General features: G+C 44.3%; 1 protein-coding gene across 1 annotated transcript; it reads left to right on the top strand.

Moving 5' to 3' along the window:
- Positions 1 to 1,521: 1,521 nt before the first annotated feature.
- On the top strand, positions 1,522 to 20,694 carry LOC139424226 (sialoadhesin-like). Its single transcript, XM_071175905.1, has 10 exons — positions 1,522 to 1,593; positions 1,871 to 2,212; positions 2,376 to 2,594; positions 2,709 to 3,083; positions 3,191 to 3,409; positions 3,608 to 3,961; positions 4,290 to 4,376; positions 4,585 to 4,848; positions 19,815 to 19,953; positions 20,544 to 20,694. The coding sequence occupies exons 1-10, from the start codon at positions 1,539 to 1,541 to the stop codon at positions 20,692 to 20,694; spliced, it is 2,205 nt and encodes a 734-aa protein (XP_071032006.1). The 5' UTR covers positions 1,522 to 1,538.
- Positions 20,695 to 22,621: the final 1,927 nt, after the last annotated feature.

Raw genomic sequence — 22,621 nt, 5'->3', positions numbered from 1 at the left:
CTCATCAGTGAAGATATCTTTTTGCCAGTCCTGTCTGGTCCAGCGACGGTGGGTTTGTGCCCATAGGCGACGCTGTTGCCGGTGATGTCTGGTTAGGACCTGCCTTACAACAGGCCTACAAGTCCTCAGTCCAGCCTCTCTCAGCCTACTGTTGTACCGATCCTGTGCAGGTGTTGTTACACGTGGTCTGCCACTGCGAGGATGATCAGAATTGGAAATGATTCAGACAATTACATTGATTGAAGCCACAATCTATCGGCAATATTGAAGCTGAACAACCCCCTTAAAAAAGTGTGTGTGTGTGTCACTTGCTGTTTATCCTCACAGATTGGTGATAGCAGCTATCATTCAACCTGGTGGTCAGTCTTTAGGCTGCTGTACTGCTTGGTGATAGCAGCTATCATTCAACCTGGTGGTCAGTCTTTAGGCTGCTGTACAGCTTGGTGATAACAGCTATCATTCAACCTGGTGGTCAGTCTTTAGGCTGCTGTACAGCTTGGTGATAGCAGCTATCATTGAACCTGTTGGTCAGTCTTTAGGCTGCTGTACAGCTTGGTGATAGCAGCTATCATTCAACCTGGTGGTCAGTCTTTATGCTGCTGTACAGCTTGGTGATAGCAGCTATCATTGAACCTGATGGTCAGTCTTTAGTCACTTGCTGTTTATCCTCACAGCTTGGTGATAGCAGCTATCATTCAACCTGTTGGTCAGTCTTTAGGCTGCAGGACAGCTTGGTGATAGCAGCTATCATTGAACCTGTTGGTCAGTCTTTAGGCACCTGTACAGCTTGGTGATAGCAGCTATCATTCAACCTGGTGGTCAGTCTTTAGGCTGCTGTACAGCTTGGTGATAGCAGCTATCATTCAACCTGGTGGTCAGTCTTTAGGCTGCTGTTCAGCTTGGTGATAGCAGCTATCATTCAACCTGGTGGTCAGTCTTTAGGCTGCTGTACAGCTTGGTGATAGCAGCTATCATTGAACCTGGTGGTCAGTCTTTAGGCTGCTGTACAGCTTGGTGATAGCAGCTATCATTCAACCTGGTGGTCAGTCTTTAGGCTGCTGTACAGCTTGGCGGACCGTAAAGGATGGAACATTTATCCTCCTATATTTGGGTTTCTGAGACGAAAACAGCTTCTGAATAATCAAAATATGTGTTTACAGTAATACAGATCTGTTCAATAAGAGATTGTTGTTGTTGATGATGATGATGATGATGATGATGATGATGATGATTACTTTACTGTATCCATTAGGAAATAGATTTTGCATCATACAGCATGTCATCTGAAATAGACAGATGTAGACAGACATGCAACACATCAGACACATTACATACATAGTGCAATAGACTTACAGACAGACAGTATTCACATAGACAACCATATAGCACAATACAACACAATATGAGCCTGGTTCATCTTCAGTAATGAGGCCCTGTACCCCATTTACAGTTTAAACTTCTATGTATCAGGTGGAGTTATTCACCAGCTATAGAGTTGTTGTTTATGTTTCTAAGACTGCAGGGTGGGAGATGCAACAATGACCTTGAGAACAGCAGGAAGTGTGTTGGTGGTCTTTCTCTGGTCTGTAGCAGGTATGGTCTCATTCTTATCTTTTAGTTGCTCTGTTTAACAATCTACAGACATTTCTAAAAGGATAAGAATCATAATGTTATTCTGGTGTGTTCTGTTAGGTGTCTCCACTTCACTTTAAATAGTTATCTTTCACACCTCACTGAGTGATTCTTTTCTACAGTTTCCATTCACACTCAGCAACTACAGCAACAAAGTGTGAACAAACCCTACTTTCAGTGTGAGCCAAATGACCTTGGCTTAATTCTGATACCATTGTGTTGTGTGACTGTGTTTCAGTGGTACTGGGTCAGGATGGCTGGAGTGTGACATACACCACTCAGAGTATCTGTACCTTGAAGGGGTCAACAGTGGAGCTGTCCTGCTCTTACACATATCCCAGTGGTACAGTCAAAACAACCTTCTGGTTCACTAAAAATGATGCTGAGGGTCCTGTAAGTCTGAGTGATGACCCAGACTACAAAGGACGTGTGACGTACCGTAAGGATAAAGAGAATGGTCACACCCTGACAATCACAGACCTGAGAGAGAGTGACTCATCTATATACAAATTCAGATTTACAGATCAGACTGGAACATGGAGGTATACTGGTGAACCTGGAGTCACTCTTTCTGTCACAGGTACAGTTGCATTCAATATAGTTAAACAGTTGAATTCCATCTAGTTCAGGATAAATGTCTTGGTTTGTGTTTATGTCTGAATAACATAGGATCTCTTCCATCTTTGTATTTGAGTGATAAGTCAGTGATAAAGGGATTTACAGTGATATTGTTTTTTCTCCAGGTCTTCAGGTGAAGGTGACTGGTGGACATCAGGATAAGACACTGACCTGTAGCACCACCTGTACTCTGACTGACAAACCCACCTACATCTGGTACAAGAACGGACAACATCTAGATGAGAGCACCTCCCCCCAGTACAAAGACCCAGTCTCCAGTAACTATGAAGACAGTTACTCCTGTGCTGTAAAAGGCCATGAGGATCTCCACTCTCCTGCAGTGTGTGAGTGGGAATCTAAAATGGAATCTCATACAGCATGTATACAGAATTTGATTCATATCTGAAAATATCTGAAAATACTGTATAATGTACTCATGTGATTCCATTATGTTTCAGGTGTCCAGGGTCAGGACTGCAACACAGTGACTTACACCAAGAGGACAATCTGTGCCTTGAAGGGGTCAACAGTGGACATTTCCTGTACTTATGGCAGTGGTTATGATACTGTCACATCATCACTCTGGTTTAGTCCTAAACAGAGTGACAGGTGGAGGGATAAGTCGACACCTGAGGACCTAACCACAGACCCAGGGTATGCAGGTCGTGTGGAGTATGTTGGAGAGAAGGAGAGAGGTCGCTCCACCCTGAGAATCACAGATCTGAGAATCACAGATCTGAGAGAGGAGGACTCTGCTGAGTACAAGTTCATATTCAACACACAGACATCAAGATGGGGATACAGTTTCCCTGGAACAACTCTGACTGTCACAGGTAACACTGAACATATTATCATACTCATAGATGTATATTCACTGTTGGTTTCTTTATATTTTATACTCAATACTTAATGATGTTATTGTCATTGACTCTGTATTCAGACCTGCAGGTGAAGGTGACTCCTGCCACTGAGGCAGGAAAGAGGACACTGACCTGTATCACCACCTGTACTCTGACTGACAACACCACCTACATCTGGTACCAGAATGGAGACAAAGTAAAGGAGGACACTTCCAGCCTGGACTCAGACTCCTTTAGTGATGCAGACAGTTACTCCTGTGCTGTAAAAGGCTATGAGAATATCTTCTCTCCTGCAGTGTGTGAGTGTGTTTTTAAAAATAAACATCTCATACATGTTTGTTTCAGGTTGTGAGACTTATGCCAATGAATCAATTAATATGGATCATTATTCAAATTATGGTTGTCACGAATGTACACTGTTAAACTTGTTTGATTTTCTATTTTATAAACAACATCAGTGTATATCGGTAGATACTGTAATGAAAGATTTAAATAAGGTGTTATATTGTCTTCTTGTATTTCAGGCCAGAAGTGTTGGAGTGTGACTTACACCCATCAGAGTATCTGTGCCTTGAAGGGGTCAACAGTGGACATATCCTGCTCTTACACATATCCCAGTTATCATGAGATCAAACAAGCTTTCTGGTTTACTAAATGGTCTGGTATGGAGGCTGAAGATCTGAGCTCAATGCCAGGTTATGAGGGTCATATAGAGTACCTTGGGGATAAGAAGATTGACTGTACCCTGAGAATCACAGACCTGAGATTGAGTGACTCTGCTGGGTACAGGTTCAGATTCATAACATCTGGAGAAAAGTTTTCTGGCTCACCTGTCTCCCTGACTGTCACAGGTAATCTGTCACACATCTCATATCTATTAGTGTAATGACCTTATTAAGGGCAGTCATACAGACACAGTAGTGTTATGTGATGGAAAAATACCAAATGTTACATTTCACATAAGAGGACATATACAGGAGGAGAATAATGATTTGATTCATTTTACTCTAGATGTTGTGTTGGAGATGGATCCTACATCTGTGTCAGAGAGGGAGAATGTCACACTGAGATGTAGAACCAAATGTACACTGGACCCCATCACAGAGTACAGTTGGTATAAGAATGGACAGCCTATACCAAACAGCAACACCTCCTCTCCTGTCTACATCCTATTCTCAGTCAGCAGTGAGGATACAGGCAGATACTCCTGTTCTGTAGAAGGACATGAGGATCTCCCCTCTGCTGAAGAGACTCTCACTGTCACATGTAAGTACATTGGGTTTAAACCTTTAGTTAACTATAATAACATTGTAGTGACAGAATTTAGCTCCATATGATACTGGAATTGATCATCTTCAGTAGGAAGGTGAATCTACAAATAATTGTGTGGAAAACTACAATTGTGGAAAATGTATATCACATTTTTAACTGACCTAATTAGTTATATTTTTAAATCCACTGTCTTTTACATCAGATGGACCAAAGGTCACCTCAGTATCAGTCAGTCCCTCTGGTGACATAGTGGAGGGCAGTTCAGTGACTCTGACCTGCAGCAGTGATGCCAACCCACCTGTGGACAAATACACCTGGTACAAGAAGAACGTAACCTCACCAAAAGCATCAGGACAGAGTTACAGCATCACTAACATCAGCTCTGAGGACAGAGGAGATTACTACTGTGAAGCTAGAAACATTAAAGGGACAGAGACTTCCATCCCTGTCCATATTAATGTCATGTGTAAGTATGTCATGTTCTGTCTATTTCTGGTGCTCTGTGAGATGACAGATTTGACACGTATGAAATATAAACACATGTACACATGGATTGTGTATTGTATATCTGTGGCAGTAGAGTAGGGGCCTGAGGTCACACACTTAAAGTGTTGTGAAATCTATTGTGAGTGTATTGTAATGTTTTAAAATTCTAGAACTGGCTTAATTTTGCTGGACCTAAAGGGGATCCATAATAAATACAAACAGATATATGTTCTAACCTCTTGACACTTAAACCCAGTAAATCCTGCAGCAGTGTTTCCCTGGGTTCCTGTGGTCTGGGTGGGGGCTGTAATGACTGCTGGAGCTCTGCTCCTCACCATCTACTGCACTCTGAAGAGGTGAGGATTTTCTAGCCAGGGTTAAATATGAAATGTATATTAACCTCCACTAGAGGTCAGAAGAGAGCATAACTCACTCTGTTCCTCTTTACAGGAGATCCACAGGAGGAAGTGATGCCACAGCAGACACACAGGTGATTAATCAGTTACACCTCCACCTTCACACCTGGTGACATTAATCTACTGTATCACGACAGTCTCTTTCACACTATTTTCACTGTTACCATGTTCTCTCTCTCTCTCTCTCTCTCTCTCTACAGAGTGTCCATCCTGACTGTACCAGTGACACTTACACAGGTCTGAAGATGAGGACCATGTCCCCTGACTACGACACTCTGGCAGTAAGTCTCTTATTATGTGTTTGTGTTTAGAGAAAATGATAGAGGTGTCTCAAAGTGCTCATGCATTTCCCCTCCCTCCCTCCCTCCCTCCCTCCCTCCCTCCCTCCCTCCCTCCCTCCCTCCCTCCCTCACACCCTCCCTCTCTCACTCTCTCTGCAGAGTGTCCATCCTGACCCTAACAGTAACAAGTGCACATCTCTGAAGAAGAATACCAGGTCACCAGAGTGACATCCAGGTAGTAGGTGTGTGTGTGTGTTTGTGTTTGTGTCATTTTATGAAGTGGTGTATAAAGTGCTCATTCAGTGTGTTTGTTCAGAATGTGAGAGACTCACCCAGTGACACATCCCCTCAGAGAGATAGTGAACCACCACAGAGCCTGGACTGAATAGAACCACCACAGAACGTGGACTGAAGAAAAGTACCTCAGAACATCAACTGAAGAGAACCACCACAGATCCTAGACTGAAGAGAATCACCACAGAAGCTGGACTGAAGAGCTACGGTTCCAATCCAAAGCCAGGCCTCACTCCTCTATTCTCTAGCAACCATATCTAGATGGTTTTCCAGACCATGAACTTTAACCTATGAGTAAATGCTGGAATATATTTGTTATTTTCTTATTATGATGATAAATGGGATGGGTTATGCTTCTGCTTTTTTTCAATGGGATTTTCCCATTTCCATATTTTTTCTTGTGGACCAATCTGTTTCCTATCTATAGTTTAAGATAACATTTCTGATATTTTTCTAAGTGGATTTTGCCGTATTGTTATAACATCAATAGTACTACTTTCCTCAGCAACTAATGTGGATAATATTGATAACAGCTTTCTATTATTTTTTTAGCTTTTGGGCCAAGTTTCTCCTGATGTGTTTAATGATTTACTTTGTATTGCTGTCAGAAAAGTATTAATTATTTTTATGTTTTATATTAGGTAATCATATATTGTTTTCTTTCATTTAAAAAAATGTAAACAGTACATTACATATATTTAGCATTTGCAGTTTTTTACATGTTATATTAATTATAATTGTATATTAAAATTGTATATTAAAAACATGTGTCTGTGTGTCTCTCTGTCTCCCCGCCATAGTATAGACAGGCTGCACTACCAGACCCAACCACAGGGAGCATAGTATATACAGACTGCACTACCAGACCCCACCACAGGGAGCATAGTATATACAGACTGCACTACCAGAACCCACCACAGGGAGCATAGTATATACAGACTGCACTACCAGACCCCACCACAAGGAGCATAGTATATACAGACTGCACTACCAGAACCCACCACAGGGAGCATAGTATATACAGACTGCACTACCAGACCCCACCACAGGGAGCATAGTATATACAGACTGCACTACCAGACCCCACCACAGGGAGCATAGTATAGACAGGCTGCACTACCAGACCCCACCACAGGGAGCATAGTATATGCAGACTGCACTGCCAGACCCCACCACAGGGAGCATAGTATAGACAGGCTGCACTACCAGACCCCACCACAGGGAGCATAGTATAGACAGGCTGCACTACCAGACCCCACCACAGGGAGCAAAGTATATATAGACTGTACTACCAGACCCCACCACAAGGAGCATAGTATATACAGACTGCACTACCAGACCCCACCACAAGGAGCATAGTATATACAGACTGCACTACCAGACCCCACCACAAGGAGCATAGTATATACTGACTGCACTACCAGACCCCACCACAGGGAGCATAGTATAGACAGACTGCACTACCAGACCCCACCACAGGGAGCATAGTATATGCAGACTGCACTACCAGACCCCACCACAGGGAGCATAGTATAGACAGGCTGCACTACCAGACCCCACCACAGGGAGCATAGTATAGACAGGCTGCACTACCAGACCCCACCACAGGGAGCAAAGTATATATAGACTGCACTACCAGACCCCACCACAAGGAGCATAGTATATACAGACTGCACTACCAGAACCCACCACAGGGAGCATAGTATATACAGACTGCACTACCAGACCCCACCACAGGGAGCATAGTATATACAGACTGCACTACCAGACCCCACCACAGGGAGCATAGTATAGACAGGCTGCACTACCAGACCCCACCACAGGGAGCATAGTATATGCAGACTGCACTACCAGACCCCACCACAGGGAGCATAGTATAGACAGACTGCACTACCAGACCCCACCACAGGGAGCATAGTATAGACAGGCTGCACTACCAGACCCCACCACAGGGAGCATAGTATATATAGACTGCACTACCAGACCCCACCACAAGGAGCATAGTATATGCAGACTGCACTACCAGACCCCACCACAAGGAGCATAGTATATACAGACTGCACTACCAGACCCCACCACAGGGGCATAGTATATACAGGCTGCACTACCAGACCCCACCACAGGGAGCATAGTATAGACAGGCTGCACTACCAGACCCCACCACAGGGAGCATAGTATATGCAGACTGCACTACCAGACCCCACCACAGGGGCATAGTATATACAGACTGCACTACCAGACCCCACCACAAGGAGCATAGTATATACAGACTGCACTACCAGACCCCACCACAAGGAGCATAGTATATACAGACTGCACTACCAGACCCCACCACAAGGAGCATAGTATATACAGACTGCACTACCAGACCCCACCACAAGGAGCATAGTATATACTGACTGCACTACCAGACCCCACCACAGGGAGCATAGTATAGACAGACTGCACTACCAGACCCCACCACAGGGAGCATAGTATATACAGACTGCACTACCAGACCCCACCACAAGGAGCATAGTATATACAGACTACACTACCAGACCCCACCACAAGGAGCATAGTATATACAGACTGCACTACCAGACCCCACCACAGGGAGCATAGTATAGACAGGCTGCACTACCAGACCCCACCACAAGGAGCATAGTATATACAGACTGCACTACCAGACCCCACCACAGGGGCATAGTATATATAGACTGCACTACCAGACCCCACCACAAGGAGCATAGTATATATAGACTGCACTACCAGACCCCACCACAAGGAGCATAGTATATATAGACTGCACTACCAGACCCCACCACAAGGAGCATAGTATATATAGACTGCACTACCAGACCCCACCACAAGGAGCATAGTATATATAGACTGCACTACCAGACCCCACCACAAGGAGCATAGTATATATAGACTGCACTACCAGACCCCACCACAGGGGCATAGTATATACAGACTGCACTACCAGACCCCACCACAGGGGCATAGTATATATAGACTGCACTACCAGACCCCACCACAGGGGCATAGTATATACAGACTGCACTACCAGACCCCACCACAGGGGCATAGTATATACAGACTGCACTACAAGACCCCACCACAGGGGCATAGTATATACAGACTGCACTACCAGACCCCACCACAGGGGCATAGTATATATAGACTGCACTACCAGACCCCACCACAGGGGCATAGTATATACAGACTGCACTACCAGACCCCACCACAGGGGCATAGTATATACAGACTGCACTACCAGACCCCACCACAAGGAGCATAGTATATACAGACTGCACTACCAGACCCCACCACAGGGGCATAGTATATATAGACTGCACTACCAGACCCCACCACAGGGAGCATAGTATATACAGACTGCACTACCAGACCCCACCACAAGGAGCATAGTATATACAGGCTGCACTACCAGACCCCACCACAAGGAGCATAGTATATACAGACTGCACTACCAGACCCCACCACAGGGGCATAGTATATACAGACTGCACTACCAGACCCCACCACAGGGGCATAGTATATACAGACTGCACTACCAGACCCCACCACAAGGAGCATAGTATATACAGACTGCACTACCAGACCCCACCACAGGGGCATAGTATATACAGACTGCACTACCAGACCCCACCACAGGGGCATAGTATATACAGACTGCACTACCAGACCCCACCACAGGGGCATAGTATATACAGACTGCACTACCAGACCCCACCACAAGGAGCATAGTATATACAGACTGCACTACCAGACCCCACCACAGGGGGCGTAGTATAGACAGGCTGCACTACCAGACCCCACCACAGGGGCATAGCCATTATTACAGGAGTTTGATTTCTGATTTAACCAAAACACTTCAACAATAAAGAAATACATGATATATCAAACATTGATTTATTGTGAGGTTTAGCTACAATGTTTCCTGAGGGGAAGACCTCCCCTCGTGACTCCAGTGATGGACCTCTCCTCCCCTCAGGATTCCAGTGATGGACCTCTCCTCCCCTCAGGATTTCAGTCATGGACCTCTCCTCCTCTCAGGACTCCAGTGATGGACCTCTCCTCCCCTCAGGATTCCAGTGATGGACCTCTCCTCCCCTCAGGATTCCAGTCATGGACCTCTCCTCCCCTCAGGATTCCAGTGTTGTACCTCTACTCCCCTCAGGACTCCAGTGATGGACCTCTCCTCCCCTCAGGATTCCAGTGATGGACCTCTCCTCCCCTCAGGACTCCAGTGATGGACCTCTCCTCCCCTCAGGATTCCAGTCATGGACCTCTCCTCCCCTCAGGACTCCAGTGATGGACCTCTCCTCCCCTCAGGATTCCAGTGATGGACCTCTCCTCCCCTCAGGATTCCAGTCATGGACCTCTCCTCCCCTCAGGATTCCAGTGTTGTACCTCTACTCCCCTCAGGACTCCAGTGATGGACCTCTCCTCCCCTCAGGATTCCAGTGTTGGACCTCTCCTCCCCTCAGGATTCCAGTGATGGACCTCTCCTCTCCTCAGGATTCCAGTGTTGGACCTTTCCTCCCCTCAGGATTCCAGTGTTGGACCTCTCCTCTCCTCAGGACTCCAGTGTTGGACTTCTCCTCTCCTCAGGACTCCAGTGGTGGACCTCTCCTCCCCTCATGACTGCAGTGGTGGACCTCTCCTCCCCTCATGACTCCAGTGGTGGACCTCTCCTCCCCTCATGACTGCAGTGGTGGACCTCTCCTCTCCTCAGGATTCCAGTGTTGGACCTCTCCTCTCCTCAGGACTCCAGTGGTGGACCTCTCCTCTCCTCAGGACTCCAGTGGTGGACCTCTCCTCCCCTCATGACTGCAGTGGTGGACCTCTCCTCCCCTCATGACTCCAGTGGTGGAACTCTCCTCTCCTCAGGATTCCAGTGTTGGACCTTTCCTCCCCTCAGGATTCCAGTGTTGGACCTCTCCTCTCCTCAGGACTCCAGTGGTGGACCTCTCCTCCCCTCATGACTGCAGTGGTGGACCTCTCCTCCCCTCATGACTCCAGTGGTGGACCTCTCCTCCCCTCATGACTGCAGTGGTGGACCTCTCCTCTCCTCAGGATTCCAGTGTTGGACCTTTCCTCCCCTCAGGATTCCAGTGTTGGACCTGTCCTCCCCTCATGACTCCAGTGGTGGACCTCTCCTCCCCTCATGACTGCAGTGTTGGACCTCTCCTCTCCTCAGGACTCCAGTGGTGGACCTCTCCTCTCCTCAGGACTCCAGTGGTGGACCTCTCCTCTCCTCAGGACTCCAGTGGGTGAGTATGTTTATTTCTGGTTATTCCACAGTATACATTTCTACAGTTATAGGTTCTATAGGCCGTCTCAAATAGCACCCTGTTCCTACATTCCTTGTATTTTGACTGTGGTCACCTCCCTCCCTTCCTCTCCTCCTTCTACATTGTGTGCTGTAGGTGAGGGGAGATATAATTAGAATGTAGAACTCTGATACTCTCTATGTTCTGTACTGTAGGTGTGGGGAGATATAATTAGAATGTAGAACTCTGATACTCTCTATGTTTTGTACTGTAGGTGTGGGGAGATAGAGAGTATCAAAGTTCTACATTCTAATTATATGTTCTCTACTGTAAATGTAAATCTCCCTCGGCCTGAGCTGTGAAACATGGAAATGACATCATCATTAGAAGTTGAAGGGATCTTTGCCCAGTGAACCTCCTCTATGATGACCATGTTGTAGACACTAAGGGGGATGACATCTGTTGTTATCATGTGTTTTACTGTGTATGTATGGTCATGTGACTGGACATGTGACCCCTTGTGATGTCATTGTGAGACTCACTGCCAGCCTGATGCCATAGGGTGCCTAGTAATTGCCCCTACAGGGGATAAATAAATGTTATTTTTTAATTGATTTACAGTTGAATATGGGGCATGTTCCAGGCAGACTATTGCAGTCACCTGCCTGCTCTCACAAACATTAGTTATTCTCCTTTTTTACCTAAAGGGGTACTATAATTCAAAATCAAATAGCTAAATGATCCATGGTATGACCACCTTAAAACAATTCCATATGTCAACTAGTAGAATAACCCTCCCGTCCCCGTCCACTGACGGCTCAGACTTCTAGATATTCAGAATCCCAGTGTCAGAGGGAGTCCAGTGCCTAAACACACAAATCAAATTGTATTTGAAACATGCGCCGATTACAACAGGTAGACCTTACTGTGAAATGGTTATTAAATGATTATTAAGCAACAATGCAGTTTTTTATGTAAGGAATTTTCCTTTTTTTAAATTATAAAAATTGTAAATAAAACTAAAACTAAATCACAATAAAATAACAATAACGAAGCAGCAATAAACAAATAAATATTATTCAATGTAAAAAAAAAATTAAAAAACGCATCACTCAGACACAATAAAACACAATAATCCCAGACAGACAGACAGACTTAGTTATATGGATGTCAGGGTTCACTTTGAGTCCGTTGTTCTGAAGATCAGTGAGCTGAAGACATCTCTTTCACACAAGAACACAGTGGAAATACAGAGCAGCTTGCCTTGGACTTGGCATAATGACAGCTCACTGTTGTCTGTTGTTTCTAGCTAGTTAATGTTGATAGCTAAAAGTAGGCTCACTAACTAGCTCACTAGTTAACTATGGGGTCTTGCTGTAATTCAGTGGCAGCACATCATATTGTTCACAATCCAGTCCATTCAGAGTAGCTGTGTGATGCAGAGAAATGCTAGTTTATTTAGGAAAAATCTTCATGTAGCTAACAAGCTAGCTGAGCTCACTTGTTCACTCAATTCAAATGTCAGTTCAACATAAGTCCCAATATCACAGTATTTTTATGTTTGCGCCTGGTTAGTTCTCTATACATTTTACATTTTCAAATGTTATTTTACCTTCTATTTTGTATATTTCCATCAGACTACTAGGGACATATGAAGCCTGGAGTCTGCAGTAATGATGAGATGTCAGTAGGGAGAGCTCTAGTCTTGAACACTGGTACCAAAGATACTCCCCTTTCATCTGTTCTGGAACCTTCAGTACCAGCTGATGAACAGTGATGGGAATGGGTCACATTTTGTCTCTTGTAAAACATGAAGGTCCACTCCTCATATAAAGAAATGCAACTACAGTATTCTGACTTTAGACCATTTTCTATTTTGATACAGTAACATCCCTTATGTGACATGTTGTTGCTGCATGTTAATGACCTGACTAGACTACTCAATAAGTGTCAACCACAGAACTCACACATAGGCTACGTCTGCTTCTACTAATACTTACAGTAGACTACTTCTTGTTTCCACACAGTGACAGTAAGTTGACTGACTGTTCAAGACCTCTCCTCTTCACTTCACTCTGTAAGTACACTTGACAATATCTTGAAATATAGTTTTAGTTTTGATGTTTTTAGCCAAACATCACATGACTTCCTGTATCTTTGTACTTGTTGATTTATTTTGAACTGTGTTTTGGTTGTTACATCAGGGCCTGTATTCATAAAGTGTCTCAGATGGTCCATATAATTATGATCTAAAAGGCTAAACTGATCCCAGATCAGCTCTCCTACTCTGATACACTTTGTGAATACTGACCCTGGACTGTGGTTTCATGTGTTTAGTTTAGATCAGTTTATTAATTTACATGTTTAAAACATGATCAGTAGAGTTTACCAGTAACACCCAGATCTCCATTCAATAGGGTCATGTTCACTGCCATAGTATAACAGGGTCAATGATAACTGTGTGTGTGTGTGTGTGTGTGTGTGTGTGTGTGTGTGTGTGTGTGTGTGTGTGTGTGTGTGTGTGTGTGTGTGTGTGTGTGTGTGTGTGTGTGTGTGTGTGTGTGCCCCCTTGACAAATACTGAGCTATATTGTCTGCTACAAAAGATGGGAAGTCCATTGTACATGGTGTTTCACATGAAGACTTTATGCTATTTTAAGAGCTCTGAGAGCAACAGAGTGACAGTAAGAGTGAGAGTGATGAGTTGATATACTTATTTTCCACCATAATTTGCAAATAAATTCATTAAAAATCCTACAATGTGATTTTCTGGATTTTGTTTCTCATTTTGTCTGTCATAGTTGAAGTGTACCTATGATGACAATTACAGGCCTCTCTCATCTTTTTAAGTGGGAGAACTTGCACAATTGGTGGCTGACTAAATACTTTTTTGCCCCACTGTATGGATAACAGGCTACATTAGACTATATATTGATAACAGGCTACATCAGACTATATATTGATAACAGGTTACATTAGAATATATATGGATAACAGGCTACATTAGACTATATATGGATAACATGCTACATTAGACTATATATGGATAACAGGCTGCATTAGACTATATATGGATAACAGGCTACATTAGACTATATATGGATAACAGGCTACATTAGAATATATATGGATAACAGGTTACGTTAGACTTGATATTGATAACAGGCTACATTAGACTATATATGGATAACAGGCTACATTAGACTATATATGGATAACAGGCTACATTAGACTATATATGGATAACATGCTACATTAGACTATATATGGATAACAGGCTACATTAGACTATATATGGATATCAGGCTACATTAGACTATATATGGATAACAGGCTACATTAGACTATATATGGATAACAGGCTACATTAGACTATATATGGATAACAGGCTACATTAGACTATATATGGATAACAGGCTACATTAGACTATATATGGATAACATGCTACATTAGACTATATATGGATAACAGGCTACATTAGACTATATATGGATAACAGGCTACATTAGACTATATATGGATAACAGGCTACATTAGACTATATATGGATATCAGGCTACATTAGACTATATATGGATAACAGGCTACATTAGACTATATATGGATAACATGCTACATTAGAATATATATGGATAACAGGCTACATTAGACTATATATGGATAACAGGCTACATTAGACTATATATGGATAACATGCTACATTAGACTATATATGGATAACAGGCTACATTAGACTATATATGGATAACAGGCTACATTAGACTATATATGGATAACAGGCTACATTAGACTATATATGGATAACATGCTACATTAGACTATATATGGATAACAGGCTACATTAGACTATATATGGATAACATGCTACATTAGACTATATATGGATAACATGCTACATTAGACTATATATGGATAACATGCTACATTAGACTATATATGGATAACATGCTACATTAGACTATATATGGATAACAGGCTACATTAGACTATATATGGATAACAGGCTACATTAGACTATATATGGATAACATGCTACATTAGAATATATATGGATAACAGGCTACATTAGACTATATATGGATAACAGGCTACATTAGACTATATATGGATAACAGGTTACATTAGAATATATATGGATAACAGGTTACATTAGACTATATATTGATAACAGGCTACATTAGACTGCATATGGATAGTCTGATTATTTTCCAGTTTGGAATGTTGTTATTAGCCCAACAGTATTAAGGTCATTATTATTAGGATGGTGCAGTAATGTTGAGATGCCAGTAGGAGGAGCTCTAGTCTAGAACACTGGAACCTTCAGTACCACTTTGATGCAGCTGATGAGGAGAGTAAATTGAATGTGTTTGTAGAATAGAATGAATGACATCATGGAACTGACCAAATGTAAATGGAACTTTGACCTGTTCCATGTAGAACTCAGAGGGACAAGACAACACATTCTAATATATTATAAGAGGAAGGAAAGGACTTTTCTGTATCATCTACTTTAAATATGTATCAACCACAGAACTGACACTTACTAGCAGTTCCAACTCACTACCAGTAAGTTAACTCACTGTACAAGACCTCTCCCCTTCACTTCACTCTGTAAGTACTCTTGACAATATCTGTCACGTTCTGACCTTTATTTCCTTTGTTTTGTCATTATTTAGTATGGTCAGGGCGTGAGTTGGGGTTGTCAGGGCGTGAGTTGGGGTGGTCAGGGCGTGAGTTGGGGTGGTCAGGGCGTGAGTTGGGGTGGTCAGGGCGTGAGTTGGGGTGGTCAGGGCGTGAGTTGGGGTGGTCAGGGCGTGAGTTGGGGTGGTCAGGGCGTGAGTTGGGGTGGGCAGGGCGTGAGTTGGGGTGGTCAGGGCGTGAGTTGGGGTGGTCAGGGTGTGAGTTGGGGTGGTCAGGGCGTGAGTTGGGGTGGTCAGGGTGTGAGTTGGGGTGGTCAGGGTGTGAGTTGGGGTGGTCAGGGCGTGAGTTGGGGTGGTCAGGGCGTGAGTTGGGGTGGTCAGGGCGTGAGTTGGGGTGGTCAGGGCGTGAGTTGGGGTGGTCAGGGTGTGAGTTGGGGTGGTCAAGGCGTGAGTTGGGGTGGTCAGGGCGTGAGTTGGGGTGGTCAGGGCGTGAGTTGGGGTGGTCAGGGCGTGAGTTGGGGTGGTCAGGGCGTGAGTTGGGGTGGTCAGGGTGTGAGTTGGGGTGGTCAGGGCGTGAGTTGGGGTGGTCAGGGCGTGAGTTGGGGTGGTCAGGGCGTGAGTTGGGGTGGTCAGGGCGTGAGTTGGGGTGGTCAGGGCGTGAGTTGGGGTGGTCAGGGTGTGAGTTGGGGTGGTCAGGGCGTGAGTTGGGGTGGTCAGGGTGTGAGTTGGGGTGGGCAGTCTATGTTTGTTTTTCTATGATTTTGGGGATTTCTATGTTTCGGCCTAGTATGGTTCTCAATCAGAGGCAGGTGTCAGTAGTTGTCTCTGATTGAGAATCATACTTAGGTAGCCTGGGTTTCACTGTTTGTTTGTGGGTGATTGTCTATGTTAGTTGCTTGTGTCAGCACAGTTCTTATGATAGCGTCACGGTCGTTATTTGTTTATTGTTTTAGTACAGTTTACTTTGTGTTTTTTGTCATCTATTAAATGATGCATTCACACCACGCTGCGCTTTGGTCCGCTTCTTACGACGATCGCGACATATCTTGAAATATAGTTTATTTGTTTTTAGTCATATAGTGCTGTGTGTCTGTGCGTGCGTCATTGCTGTTTATCCTCACAGCTTGGGGATAGGTACTATGATTGAACCTGGTTGTCACGTCATCTAGGAGTAGTGGGTTTGGAGTCAGAGAGCAGAGGCTTCGGACAATCGGATTTTAGTCCGGTACAAATGGTGACGCCAAGACACTAGGAGCATAAAACTGACCTGCCCAAACACAGGACCCAAACACAGGGCCCAAACACAGGACCCAAACACAGGACCCAAACACAGGGCCCAAACACAGGGCCCAAACACAGGACCCAAACACAGGACCCAAACACAGGACCCAAACACAGGACCCAAACACAGGGCCCAAACACAGGACCCAAACACAGGGCCCAAACACAGGGCCCAAACACAGGGCCCAAACACAGGACCCAAACACAGGACCCAAACACAGGACCCAAACACAGGACCCAAACACAGGGCCCAAACACAGGACCCAAACACAGGGCCCAAACACAGGGCCCAAACACAGGACCCAAACACAGGACCCAAACACAGGACCCAAACACAGGGCCCAAACACAGGACCCAAACACAGGGCCCAAACACAGGTCCCAAATACAGGACCCAAACACAGGACCCAAACACAGGACCCAAACACAGGACCCAAACAGTCTGGAGAAAATAAAGTACAAATGCACAAACTAACAGAGGATCCCGCACAAACATAGTCGGGCCTAACAGCCGTAAATAGACATAAATCAAGAAACAAAATAAGAGACAGGTGCAACCAATAAGACCAAACAAACAGAAAGGAAAAGGGGATCGGTGGCGACTAGTAGACCGACGACGACGACCGCTGAGCGCCGCCCGAACAGGCAGGGGAGACACCTTCAGTGGGAGTCGTGACCCTGGTGGTCAGTCTTTAGTCACTGGCTGTTTAGCCTCACAGCTTGGGGATAGGTGCTATCATTGAACCTGGTGGTCAGTCTTTAGTCACTAGCTGTTGAGCCTCACAGCTTGGGGATAGGTGCTTGAGGATAGGTGCTATCATTGAACCTGGTGGTCAGTCTTTAGGCTGCTGTACAGCTTGGGGATAGGTGTTATCATTGAACCTGGTGGTCAGTCTTTAGTCACTGGCTGTTTAGCCTCAGCTTGGGGATAGGTGCTATCATTGAACCTGGTGGTCAATCTTCAGTCACTGGCTGTTTAGTCTCACAGCTTGAGGATAGGTGCTGTCATTGACCCTGGTGGTCAGTCTTTAGGCTGCTGTACAGCTTGACGGACCGTAGAGGATTGAACATTTATCCTCCTATATTTGGGGTTCTGAGAATAAAACAGCTTCAGAACAATCAATGTTGAAATATGTGTTTACAGTTCTACAGATCTGTTCAATAAGTGATTGTTGTTGTTGTTGATGATGACTATTGTATACATTAGGAAATTTATTTTGTATCACACAACATGTCATCTTAAATAGACAGATGTAGACAGACATGCAACACATCACACACATTACATACATAGTGCAATAGACTTACAGACAGTATTCACATAGACAACCATATAGCACAATACAACACAACACAATATGAGCCTGGTTCATTTTCAGTAATGAGGCCCTGTACCCCATTTACAGTTTATACTTTAATGTATCAGGTGGAGTTATTCACCAGCTATAGAGTGAGTTGTTGTTTATGTTTCTAAGACTGCAGTGTGGGAGATGCAACAATGTCCTTGAGAACAGCAGGAAGTGTGTTGGTGGTCTTTCTCTGGTCTGTAGCAGGTACGGGCTCATTCATATCTTTAAGTTGCCCAGTTTGTCAAACTACAGACATTTCTAAAAGCATAACCATTTTTATGTTCTACTGTCGACACATTCGGCATCTCCACTTCACTTTAAATAGTTATCTTTCACACCTCACTGAGTGATGCTTATCTGTGGTTTCCATTCACACTCAACTCAGCAACTATGGAAACAAAGTGTTAGTGTGAGTCACAAGACCTTGAACTTAATGTAACATCCTTGTGATGTCTAACTGTGTTTCAGTTGTACTGGGGCAGAATGTCTGGAGTGTTACATACACCACTCAGAGTATCTGTACCTTGAAGGGGTCAACAGTGGAGCTGACCTGCTCTTACACATATCCCAGTGGTACAGTCACAACAACCTTGTGGTTCACTAAAGTTTATGATGTGGAGAATTATGTGAGTCTGTTAGATGACCCAGACTACAAAGGACGTGTGACGTACCGTAGTGATAGGACGAATGGCCACACCCTGACAATCACAGACCTGAGAGAGAGAGACTCAGCTACGTACAAGTTCAGATTTATAACAGATCAGACCAGAGGGAAATATTTTGGCAAACCTGGAGTCACTTTGTCTGTTACAGGTACAGTGATATTATATATATAATGCTAATCTGTTTAATTGGTTCTGGAAAATTGTGTTGATTTGTATTGAAATAATATAATTAATATGTAAGTATGTGTAAAATAGGAATGTCTGAATTAATAATTTGAGAACGTCCACTCCTGCCTCATTTGAACTAGACAACAGGTCATTGATGGATTTAATGTTGTTATCTACTCCAGACCTGCAGGTGAAGGTGATCACTACATTGTTGTCAACGACACTGACCTGTAGCACCACCTGTACTATGACTGACAACCCCACCTACATCTGGTACAGGAACAGTAAGATTGTACAAGAGGACTCCTCCCCCTCGTACTCAGTCTACTTTAAAACTGAAGACAGCTTCTACTGTGCTGTAAAAGGCATCAATTCTCCTGCAGTGTGTGAGTGTGACTAAATACACTTTTAAAGTCAAAATCATCCAATACATCATTGGTCAGTGTTGATGTTTAGTGAAACAGACATGAGATAGAGCTACTATTCCATTTAGATTAATGGTGGTTGATTTTACAGTTCTAAATACTGACACCATTTCATAATGAGAAGACTAACTTTCACGATGTTATCCAGACGGCCCAAAGAACACCTCAGTGTCAGTCAGTCCCTCTGGTGAAATAGTGGAGGGCAGTTCAGTGACTCTGACCTGCAGCAGTGATGCCAACCCACCTGTGGACAAATACACCTGGTACAAGATAACATATAAGAAAATGTCAATGAGACATTCTGGACAGAGTTACACTATCCATAACATCAGCTCTGAGGACAGAGAGGGATACTACTGTGAGGCTCTGAACATTATAGGGAGAGAACATATCCCTGTCCATATTAATGTTACATGTAAGTATGACACATTCTGTCCATTGTTGGTGCTCTGTAATTTTACAGATTTCATTCTGACATCATGCATTAATTAACCCATGACCCTGCAGCAGTGTTTCCCTGGGTTCCTGTGGTGGGGGTGGGGGCTGTCCTGACTGCTGGAGCTCTGCTACTCACCATCTACTGCACTCTGAAGAGGTGACTCTTTCATTTACATATGCTGTCTAAGTAACATATCAACTTCCACTAGAGGTCAGTAGAGAGCAGAACTCAATCTGTCCCTCATTACAGGAGACCCACAGGAGGAAGTGATACCACTGCAGACACACAGGTAATAATGTCAACAACCAAAGTTATTTCAATCCTAATACCATTGACAGTAAGCAAATTAATTTACATAACAATTTGAAGGGAGGGGTTCGTAAAGAGGGGTTCGTGCTCATTCAGTGTCTTCTTTCAGAATGTGAGAGACTCTCCCAGTGACACAGCCCCTCAGATAGATGCTGAGCCCTCCGATTATGAGAACTGGAGCGAACCACCACAGGACCTGGACAGTGACACAGACCCTCAGATAGATGCTGAGCCCTCCGATTATGAGAACTGGAGAGAACCACAAAAGAACCTGGACTGAAGAGAACCACCACAGAACCTGGACCAAAGAAAACCACCATACAACTTGGACTGAAGAGAACCACCACAGAACCTGGACTGAAGAGCAACAGCATCAAACCAAAGCTAGGCCTCACAATGCTATTATCTTACTATCATAATGCTTTATAGTCTAGAAGGTTTGAGACAATGAGCTTTAACTGTTGAGTTGAGTGTCTGGAGCATTAGCATTTGTGGGTTAATTTACAGGTTCAAAATGTCAATTTATCTGTTTACTATCTATAGATTGTATTGCTTATCTTTTTTATGGGATTTTGCCAATTTCAGATTTTTTATAACATATAAAGTTTTGTCTTGTCTTAGTGACACAAAAATGAATAATATTGACAAGAGATTTTAAATATTTGTATCTCTGGAGATGCTCCTGATGTTTTAAAATATGTTTTACTTTGTATTGCTGTCAGTCATTACTGGTCATTTTATATTTTATATTATGTAATACTATATTCTTCAGTGTCATGATATTGCTTGTTTCATTATCAAATAATTAATAATTACGTATTTTAGACACATTGAATACAGTATAAGCATCATGTTGTAAATAAGCTCAAAGGTAGACAATAAATAGACAACAAAGAAATTGATTGTTTGACTAACATGCATTGATTCATAACTAAATCCATTCTGCTCGTTTCTTGTATTTCTTCCTATTGGAGACATGATGGAACCATTGAACCACATAGCTAGGCTATAGGCAGGTCAGGGATACTACATTACTGTCTGGAGATACACTGTCAAAGATCAACACCAAGCACTGTTCATCACCTCCCCGTCTCCCCCCTCTCTCCCCCCCCCCTCTCCCCTCTCTCCCCCCCTCTCTCCCCCCCTCTCCCCCCCCCCTCTCTCTCCCCCTATCTCTCCCTCTCACCCCCTCTCTCTCCCTCCCTCCCCCCCTCTCTCCCCCTCTCTCCCCCTCTCTCCCCCTCTCTCTCTCTCTCTCTCTCTCCCCCTCTCTCTCTCTCTCTCTCCCCCTCTTACAGATTACAAATTACAGATAACTGACAGAAGGTGGGGATGGGAGCACTTGTGTGGAGGTGCTTGTGTTTTCATACTGTTTGTGTGTCACTCTCCCAGGCCCAGGAGGATGGCTCCCATCAATGGTGATGAGTGTTTCTTCTGGAGGACCACTGGCTGCCTGTATGGTGACAAATGTCGCATCAAACACAAGCCTGACCATAGAGGAAGAGACAGGAAACCATGGCAACCCTGAACACCCTGACAACCCTGACCACCCTTACCACCCTGACTACCCTGACCACCCAGACCACCCAGACTACCCTGACCACCCAGACTACCCTGACTACCCTGACCACCCAGACCACCCAGACTACCCTGACCACACTGACCACCCAGACTACCCTGACCACCCTGACTACCCTGACTACCCTGACCACCCTGACCACCCTGACCACCCTGACTACCCTGACTACCCTGACCACCCTGACCACCCAGACTACCCTGACCCACTGACCACCCTGACTACCCTGACTACCCTGACCACCCTGACCACCCTGACCACCCAGACTACCCTGACCACCCTGACTACCCTGACCACCCTGACCACCCAGACTACCCTGACCACCCTGACCCACTGACCACCCTGAACACCATGTACCGTCCAGATATAACAGAGGGAATAAGAAGAGGAGGAAGAGTAAGAACAGAATAATGAATATGAAGATTGAGGTAGAGGAATAGGGACCGTGTACCTACCTTAAAAGGGAACAGGAAGCTTGGACAGAATGGGGGTGTTGGGGGGTGCCACCACTTTTGTAGTCCTCTGACACACAGCACAGACAGAACACTGGACATACAGTATGAGTGTGTCAATCAAAGTGAAGAGGAGTGCTCCTCTGATTTCTTTTCCCCGCTCCCTCAGCCTGAGCTGA

Source organism: Oncorhynchus clarkii, chromosome 13 (assembly GCF_045791955.1).
Source record: "Oncorhynchus clarkii lewisi isolate Uvic-CL-2024 chromosome 13, UVic_Ocla_1.0, whole genome shotgun sequence".
In the NCBI taxonomy this organism is placed as follows: Eukaryota; Metazoa; Chordata; class Actinopteri; order Salmoniformes; family Salmonidae; genus Oncorhynchus; species Oncorhynchus clarkii.
This window is presented reverse-complemented; position numbering and strand designations above follow the sequence as displayed.

Bases quoted from the DNA above. Each gene is read 5' to 3' on its own strand.
- LOC139424226 (XM_071175905.1), top strand. From the start codon at position 1,539: ATGACCTTGAGAACAGCAGGAAGTGTGTTGGTGGTCTTTCTCTGGTCT. The intron at 4,849-19,814 runs GTAAGTATGTCA...GATGTTATCCAG, and splicing joins TGTCCATATTAATGTCATGT to ACGGCCCAAAGAACACCTCA. The intron at 19,954-20,543 runs GTCAATGAGACA...AGACTCTCCCAG, and splicing joins AAGATAACATATAAGAAAAT to TGACACAGCCCCTCAGATAG.